The 9,109-nt window shown below is 49.0% G+C and overlaps 2 protein-coding genes across 2 annotated transcripts in view; one reads left to right on the top strand and one right to left on the bottom strand.

Annotated features, from left to right (window-relative positions):
• The window catches only part of Tmem150b (transmembrane protein 150B), a 7,903-nt gene extending 4,865 nt beyond the window's left edge, over positions 1 to 3,038 (top strand). The window contains exon 6 of the mRNA XM_021218972.1: positions 2,629 to 3,038. Within this exon, the coding sequence (XP_021074631.1) occupies positions 2,629 to 2,837 (209 nt within the window). The 3' untranslated portion in view covers positions 2,838 to 3,038. The remainder of the gene's footprint in view (positions 1 to 2,628) is intronic.
• A 4-nt stretch (positions 3,039 to 3,042) lies between these two features.
• Positions 3,043 to 9,109, bottom strand: part of Brsk1 (BR serine/threonine kinase 1) — a 26,715-nt gene continuing 20,648 nt past the window's right edge. Inside the window, exons 18-19 of the mRNA XM_021218971.2 lie at positions 8,794 to 8,883; positions 3,043 to 3,701 (exon numbers count right to left, since the gene is read on the bottom strand). Coding sequence (XP_021074630.1) covers positions 3,544 to 3,701; positions 8,794 to 8,883 — 248 coding nt within the window. The 3' untranslated portion in view covers positions 3,043 to 3,543. The remainder of the gene's footprint in view (positions 3,702 to 8,793; positions 8,884 to 9,109) is intronic.

Genomic DNA, 9,109 nt, shown 5'->3' with positions numbered 1-9,109 from the left:
ATGGTACAAAGGGCTCCAGATCAGTTAATACATTGGTAATAAAGAGAGAGAGAGAGAGAGAGAGAGAGAGAGAGAGAGAGAGAGAATATGTAATGCCAGCTATGCACTCCAGGGTGGCTTCAAATTCACTGTGTAGCTAAGATGCAAAGATGACCTGGGACTTTGCTCTTCCTTGTAATTACTAGGATTCTAGGTGTGGGGCACCACCCCTTGGTTTTTCCCCAGGTTCTGAGGGCTAAATCCAAGGCTTTTCACATTAGGCAAGCCCTTTACCAATCGAGCTATGTTCTCCAGCCTCATCTCACCCTTTGTAAACATTTATTTGGTATGTGCCTATGAATGTATATGTATTGGTGCTCCTGTGCCACAACGTTGAGGGTTTTTTTTTGTTTTTTTTTGTTTTGTTTTTTGCCATGTGACTTCTTGGTGATTTTTCTACCCTGTGATTATAGGCTTAGTGGCAAGCACCCTCACATGCTGAACCATCTTGCCTGCCCCAGCCCTTGGCTTCTTTCTTTTTTTTAGGTTTGTTATTTTATTTGGTGGGTATAAATATTTTGCCAGTATTGCACATATGCACCGTGTGTCTGGTGCCCACGGAGGTCAGAAGAAGGTGTTGGATCCCCTGCAACTAGAGTTATGAATGGTTGTGAGTCAACATGTGGGTGCTGGTAATCAAACCCAAGTTCTGTCTCTCTGGTTTTTGTTTTGTTTTGTTTTGTTTTTTGTTTTTTTGAGACAGGGTTTTTCTGTGTAGCCCTGGCTGTCTGAAACTCACTGTGAAGACCATGCCAGTGTGCATAAGCATTGAAACATCCCTCTGGGGTTTGCCTGCCACTTTTAATTATTTATTATATGTGTGTACACTGTAGCTGTCTTCAGACACTCCAGAAGAGGGCATCAGATTTTTGTTATGGATAGTTGTGAGCCACCATGTGGTTGCTGGGATTTGAACTCAGGACCTTTGGAAGAGCAGTTGGTGCTCTTAACCGCTGAGCCATCTCACCAGCCCCCTTAAGATGCTTTTAAATCCATAAATGGAACCAGATTTGGGGAACAGTTGTAATGCTAGCACCAGGACTGCTGAGGCAGGAGGATAGTTTCTGTGCCAGGAAGAAGCTAAAGATACAGCTCAGTGGTAGAGAGCTTGTCTAGGAAAGGTGCTGGGTTCAATATCTAGACCCCTTCCAAAAAACTGTGTATTTGCAAGTAACTTTAGTAAAATTTTTAGAGAAGAATAACTTAAAGACGGATGAGAAAAGTACATAAAACAACAACAATAAAAAAACCTGGTCTACAGAGTGAGTTCCAGGACAGCCAGGGCTACACAGAGAAACCCTGTCTCGAAAAACAAACAACAAAACAAGACAAAACATGCATAGAAGGGAAGGGTGGCTGTGCGTGCAGGTAAATAAATGTACTGAGTTAGATCCCCTAGTGGTGGAAGGAGAAAAAGACTCCCTTGGGCTGTCCTCTCATCTCCACATAGTTCACACATAAGGAAAAGACGTGTAAGTTGATAGAAAATGATGGTGGAGGTAAGGGAAGGGGATTGGTGAGGTTCCAGCAGGAAAAAAACAAAACAACAAAACCATCGTCCCTTCTGGGCTGGACCTCTGAAGGTAAGTAAGCTAAGGAGAAAACTTGTTTTCTTCTTCTTTTTTCCCCCTTGGAGATAGAACCTCACACGGGAACGCTGGCTGGCCTGGAACACTGTGTAGATTCAGACTCACAGAAATCAGAGACCCACCCGCCTCTTCACGAGGTCCCACCACCAGCAAAAGGTTTATGTTTTAAGGAGTGAGGGACCCTGGCTGACGCAGCAGGAGGTGATGGGGAGAGCAGACGGAGGGTGACCACGTGCTTCAGGGACTGGGGAATTCCCAAGTGTCAACTTATTTCCAAGGGGAGAGTGGGGTAACTTAGAAAGAGGAACATGTTTAGGCCAGGGAGATTCTTTTCTGTTAAGGAGCTCATGTGGAGGAGGCTATGGGTCACGAAATAGGGAGGAACTTATAAATAGCCCAAGGCAGGGGGCTGGGGACGTAGCTCAGTTGGTAGGATGCTTGCCCGCCCTCTGTGCACAGGGCTCTGGGTTCATTCCCCAGTACTGAATAAACAGGTTGAGGTGCCAGATGCCCAGAACTCCAACATTAGGGAGAGGGACACAGGATTGGAATTCCAAGGTCAGTGTCAGGTACATACTGCCTGGGCTATATGACAGCCTGTCTCAAAATAAACCCCAACAAAGGGGAAAAGGGTAGCCACACAGCAATGTATGCAGAGGGAGCAGAAATGGAGTAGAAATGGTACTTTCCTTGGAAGAGTCATTCTGGGATCAGCAAGGATCCAGAATGGAAAACGGGTTTGGAGTTCTCCAGCGCTAATCGGAGTCGTGAGAGAGGACAGAGGCACAGATGGAGAGGGAGCAAGGTTTGGAGGGTAAGGGGATAACAACCACAATTCCTTTGAAGGGATGTGGGTGTGAAGTGTGACTAGACATGCCGGGAGAGGAAAGCAGCTCACGGGACCAAAGATGCACTGATCCCAGCCCGAAGCGTCAGAGCATCTGAGGTGGGCTGCTGGGGCTTTAGCATGTGCCGTGTGACCCTTGACTCTGGTGTGAAGTGATTGTCCTGCACGCCCTAAATATGCGTTCTGCCTCGGCTATCTGCGAGTGGGTAGTGGCCATGTTGCTCTTTATGCTATTCGGCTTCCTTGCCGTGGACTTCTCCAGCCTGCGTGGCTGCGCCCTGCACTTACATCCCCGGCTGGACTCCAGCCTCCCACAAGCTCCCTCTGGGTCTCCAAATATACAGATGGCACAGGTGCTCTGACCAGACCCCTCGCTACCGATAGAGGAAGAAAGATGGGGCCAACTCAGGCTCACTCAACAATACACTGGAGGCTGATGTGGAAGTTCTGACGGACGCACAGCAAAGTGGACTTGTGCTCACTGCTTAGACAGGCAGTATTTTGGTACCCACCTCTCCCTGTGATCAGAAGCACCCCAGGAATTGAGAGGCGAAGGCCAGCCAGCTGTCCCTGATCAAGGCTATTTATTTTTGTTGTTGTTGTTGTTGCCGCCGGCGGAATCAGACACAGACGCAGGCAGGATCACGCGAAACCAGAATTCCTTCCGGGAGAGCAAATCCGTACAGAAGGTCATAGGGGAGGGGGAGAAGGACCTGGTGGGGAGCAGGGGGCTAGGATGGGGTGTGGGGGTTGGGGATGACACACAGACAGAGGGCCCTGTCCGGATCTGCTAAGCCACCCCCATCCCTCCCCTACCCCACCCGCAGAGATTGATCAATAAATAAAATAATAAATTAATTAATAAATAAATAAAAACAGCTCCCACCCCTTTTTTGCCCTAAACCTCCCCCCCATTGGGTATGGCCCCTGGAGCCCTATCCCTGCAGGGCAAGGCCTAGTTTTGTGTCCCCCCTCCCAACATACTCCTTGGGCCTTATATACAGATTCACAGTAGGGGGGCAGGGAAGGGGGTGGAGGGGGCTCCCCTCCTTCCCTGGCCCCCTGGGGTCAGGGTAGAGGGGTTCCATTGGTGGCCAGGAGCTTCTTGTCCTTAGGGGGTCCTCGGCGGGGAGAGCTACTCAGATCAGGGTCAGAGCGGCCTGGTGGGGGCTGCAGGCTTCGGGGTGGGGTCCCAGCAGGCCGGGTCTGGGCTCCGTTCTTCTCATCTGCAAAGGAGGAAGTGATTTTGCATGGGCAGGCAAGCTGTTGAACCCAGGTTGAGGCTCCTGTTTGTTGGTTGCAGCGGCACCAAAAAAACCAAACTTGGGCTGGTGAGATGGTTCAGCAGAGCTTGTCACCAAGCCTGATGACCTGAATTCAATCCCTGGGACCCACACAGATGGAGACAGAGAGAAGTGACTCCCACAAGCTAGTTGTTCTCTGACACGTGCACCACGGTGCTCACCCCAAATACACAAACAAATGTAATATCAGCAATAACCATCCTAACAGAGGTTATTATGTCCGCCATTTGTGGGACTTCAAATCTCCGAGACAGCGGCCACAGAAAAGCGTGCTCATTCCCACATGGGGCCCATAGGCGCGCTCTACCTTCAAAACACCTGCCCAGTTTGTCTGAGCGGGCCAGCTCGCCGCAAGAAATTCTTGGCTCCACTGGGCGTGGTGACGCATGCCACCATACTCCCAGCACTCGGGAGGCAGAGGCAGGCAGATTTCTGAGTTCGAGGCCAGCCTGGTCTACAAAGTGAGTTCCAAGACAGCCAGGGCTANACAGAGAAACCCTGTCTCGAAAAACCAAAAAAAAAAAAAAAAAAGAAAAAGAAAAATTCTCGGCTCTCTGGGGCAACCATAAGGCTGTAATACCCTTTATCTACAACTAGGTAATTCTATGGGAATGAGGCTCGAAGTATTGCGAGTTGTTCGGTGTGTGTCTCGGACCCTTCTGGATCTGCTGACCTGAAGGCCACACTACATATGCATGTGGTAGCACGTGTGTCCACACAAGCTTATGTGTACAAGCAGGTCAGCATCAGAACTCTCTCTATAGACCAAGCTGCCTTCAAACTCAGAGATCCACCTGCCTCTGCTTTCACAAGACTGGGATTAAAGGCCATCAGGGTAGGCTCATCTTTTTTTCTTTTTTTTGGTTTTTCCAGACAGGGTTTCTCTGTGTAGCCCTGGCTGTCCTGGAACTCACTCTTAGACCAGGCTGGCCTCGAACTCAGAAATCCGCCTGCCTCTCAAGTGTCATCTTATTTCTTAAGATTACATTTCTTTCTTTCTTCTCTCTCTCTCTCTCTCTCTCTCTCTCTCTCTCTCTCTCTCTCTCTCTCCTATGTATTTATTTTGTGTGGGGACACATAAGTGCCATGGCATACAAGTGGAGGTCAGAGGGGTTTGGGGTAGTTGGTTCTTTCATGGAACCTGGAACTTACCAGAGTTTTTTAGTCGGGTTAGAGGTTCTTCTGTCTCCATTTGCCCAGAGCTGGGATTACGGGGCTACACTGCAGTGGGTGGCTTCTCTTTTTCCTGGAGCTGAGAGTAGAGCCTTGCCTTGCTAGGTAAGTTATCTACCACTGAGCTAAGGCCCCAGCCTCTGGGCTTTTTCACACAGCTCTGGGGAAGAACTTCTCAGGTTGTCATGCATGGTACTGACTAAGCCATTTCATCGCCCCTGAAGTTGTTTGTTTGTTTGTTTGCTTGTAGGCGTTATTTATTTTATGAGTGGTTTCCTGCAGGCATGTTCACCATGTACATGCCTGGGGTCCACAGAGTTCAGAAGAGAACGTCAGGGCTCCTGGAATTGGAGTTCTGAATATTTATGAGCAATTGTGTGGGTGCTGGGACCCTCTGTAAGAGCAGCAAGTGTTCTTAACCACTGGGCCATCTGTCTGGCCCGCCGACACCCACTCTATTTTTTATTTTATTTTTACTGTTGTTTTTGAGACAGGATCTCATATAACAGGCCAGGCTGGCCTTGTAGCCATCACTTTGTAGCAGGGGATGACCTTAAATACCTGATCCTCCTGCCTCAGCCTCCCAAGTGACTGGTTAACAGGATCTGGAGTCATTGTGGGAGCGAGGCTCTGAGATGTTTGTAAAGGACGGTCTGGACTAGGATAATGCAGATGCAAAAAATGACTTGCCCTACTGTGAGCAGAACCGCTCCAGGGGCTGGGCTCCTGAACTGAGTAAAAAGGAGGGAGAGAGAGAGAGAGAGAGAGAGAGAGAGAGAGAGAGAGAGAGAGAGAGAGAGAGAGAGAGCTGGGTCCCAGCATTCATTACTCTCTGTATCCTAAATGCAGACGATGTGACCAGCTGCCTCCGGCTCCTGCCAGCCATCATTTCCTCTTCCTTCTCTGAGTGTGTGTATGTGTGTGCGTGCGTGCACACGCGTGTGGTGTATGTGTTAGGGCTCCAGTGTGGAGCTCAGAGAACATCTTGCAGGAATGCGTTTTCCCTCTCATCTGTGGGTCATGGGAACTTAACTCAGGTTGTCAGGTTCGGTGGCAAGCACCTTCAAGTGCTAAGCCCTCTTGCCAGTCCCCACTTCCTGAAGTTGCTTTTGTAAGGCATTCTGTTGCAGCAACCAGTGGGTTAACCAATCCTCCTGGGCACAGGGCTTTTTCAGCATCCCGGGTCCCCACCCACATGATGTCAATAACAACTTCCTGCCCTGCAAGAGAGACAATCAAATCAGAGTCTCCACACACTGCCAAGTGTTCCTCAGGGAGGCTGTGATAGGCTGAATAACGGCATCCCCACAGATGTTCACACAAAGCTGGGAACCTGTGTAGACGCTGAGACCACGTGTTGTGATTCAGGATAATCCCTGTGGGTGGGGAGACTACCTTGGATTATCTGGGCAGACCCAGTTTAGTCACCCAAGTCCTTAAATGAACCAGCAATGTCAGGGGCAGAAGTGTTATTGTTCTGGAGGAAGTGGCCACAGGTTAAGGTAGGACCTGCACAGCAGGAGAGGACGGCTCTCAGGAAGGCATCCTGAAGGCGCCCTGGGTGCCTGACCTTCTGCACAGCAGGCTGAAACATCTGTATTGTTTCAGGGACCATCTCTGAGGTCACTTACTAATGGCAGTCATACGTGGAGGACCCAAAGTCAAGACTAGCCCTGCCAAGAGTCAGGCCACTAGTGTCCTCTGGTGGCTGCTGTATTCACTGCTCGATTCCCTTTGCCTGATCCCTTCTACAGGGAACCGAGACAGAGAGGAACGCTAGGAGGGTCTCACTAGACTCTTGAGCGCCTAGCATACCCCTCTCTGGTATCCTACAGTGGAGACTGCTTGCCTAAGCAAACCTTTTAGTCACACAGAATTGTCATCTTTGTAGCTCTGACTGCTATGGCAGACACTTCTACTACAGGTTATATGTGGTGTCCCCCATAATTCACATGCTGGAACCATCACACCTAAATCCATAGGGCCTCTGAGATTAGTGCCCTGAAATTATAAAAGACCCCAGTGAAAGCCAGACTGGTAGTACACGCTTGTAAGCCTAGCAGCTGGGACAGAGGCAGGAGGACCAGGAGTTCAAAGTCATGTTAACTACATTCCAAGCTTAAGGCCAGTCTGAGATATATGAGACCAAGTCCGGGGAAAAAACCCAAAATACAAATTACTCCCTTGCTGTTCCACCATGTTAGAGACACTGAGGCCCTCTGAGGATGAGGAAATGATCTGTAGGCAGACACAAAAATCTTTCTTGCTGCCTTGACCTTGGCCTTCCAGTCTCTGAACACAAATTCCTGGGTTCCATGGCTAGGAGCCCTGGCTGCTCTTGCAGAGGTCAGCGTTCCACCCTCAGATCACAACCATCTGTAACTCGAGATGTGATGCCTTCTTCTGGTCTCCACATGCACCAAGCATGTACACGGTGCACAGACATACATGCAGGCAAAACTGCATATACATAAAATAGATAATACTATCTTTTTTTCTTATTTATTTATGTATTTATTTATTTGCCTTTTGTTTTTGAGACAGGGATTCTCCAGGTAGCCTTGGCTGTCCTGGAACTCACGCTGTAGACCAGGCTGGCTTCAAACTCAGAGATGCACCTGCTCCTTTGTCCTAAGTGCTAGGATTTAAGGCATGTGTCAGCATTGCCCAACTGCAATTTTGAAAAAAATAATTTAAAATTTTTTTTATTTTTTTTATTATTTTTGAGACAAGGTCCCACGAATATCTGTCTGGCCTTGAATTTGATATTTATAGCTAGGGACGACTTTGAATTCCTGATCCTCCTGACTCTACCTCGGAAGTACTGGGTGACATTTACAGCAGCTGTGTAATGCTACTTCTAGTTTATGTGGTGTGAGGATTGAACCCAGAACATGGTGCATGCTGGGAAAGAGCTCTATATTGAGCTACTGCCTCAGCCCCGCTTGTTGCTTTTAGATAGTTTTATAAAGTGGCCAAAATGGCCTGGAACTAGTCCCTCAGGATAGCAATCTCCCTGCCTCAGTTTCCTGAATGCTTGGACTACAGCATGCATGCATTTCCATACTCAGTTTCCTATTGCTTAAAAAGCCACCCAGTTCACTTGTATGGTGGTGACACACCTCTTTAATCCCAGCATTTGGGAGGGAGAGGCAAGCAGATCTCTGTGAGTTCAAAGCCCATCTGGTCTACAGAGAAAGTTCCAGGACAGCCAGGATTCCACAAAGAAAACCTGTCTCAAACAAACCAAAACAAATCCAAACAGCCGCCCAGTTCAAGTTTATTGCATTTCTTTTTTTCTCCTAGGGATTGAATCCAGACCCTTCTCATTGCTAGGCAAACAGTCTACCTCTGAACTAACCTCTGGTTAGTTTATGTTGTTCTCTTATGGACACCTGAATGAATAATAAACACTTCCCTGAGGCCTGGCCTCTGCTCTGACCCCTGGATGCCAGCCAGATGAGAGCTGTGCTCTTCAGTGCCAGTGGCATTTGGGTCCTGCAGAGAGGGCCACCAATCTGTCCTATCTCCCCTGGCTTTAGCCCCTAGTTCCAGGCACACTGGGATGACTGATCACTCTCCCACAGGGCAGATCTGGCTCCAGAGCTCTGTGGCACCATTGCTTCCAATGTGGGGGCCACTGTCGTGTTAGGGCTTTCAGGTAGCTGAGAAATTCTTTTCTTGGACTCCAGCCTCTTGGGGGAAATCTATTCCCAACAGTGCAGGGGAGACCTCAGCAAGACACTGGCCAAAAGTCCAAGAAGTGAGCCAGCTTAAGAGAAGCAGAGCGACACCTGAGATGGCACCCTGGATGTGTGCCCACCACACATCTGTCACCTACCTGCCAGGGCCTGCACGGAGGGCTGGTCGTGAGTACTCAGCAACTGTGCCTGGATGGTCTCTACCACACGTTTGAACCGACGGCTGGGACCTGAGGGAAGATGGGCAAACAGGAACACGGTGACTGAGAGCTGGGGCACTCAAGGTTAACCCTTTCAGGGTTAATTTTCCTGACTCTGTTAGGACCTGCACCAATAACTGGTTCCCCAGAGGGCTCTCTCTCTCTATCTTGCACTCACGGATCACTGTTACGCCCAGATATCTCCGTTTGATTATAACACTAGGTGTTGGTGTCTATTTAAAATAGGTGTTGGGGG

The sequence above is a fragment of the Mus pahari genome, chromosome 19 (genome assembly GCF_900095145.1).
Source record: "Mus pahari chromosome 19, PAHARI_EIJ_v1.1, whole genome shotgun sequence".
Taxonomy (NCBI): domain Eukaryota; kingdom Metazoa; phylum Chordata; class Mammalia; order Rodentia; family Muridae; genus Mus; species Mus pahari.
This window is presented reverse-complemented; position numbering and strand designations above follow the sequence as displayed.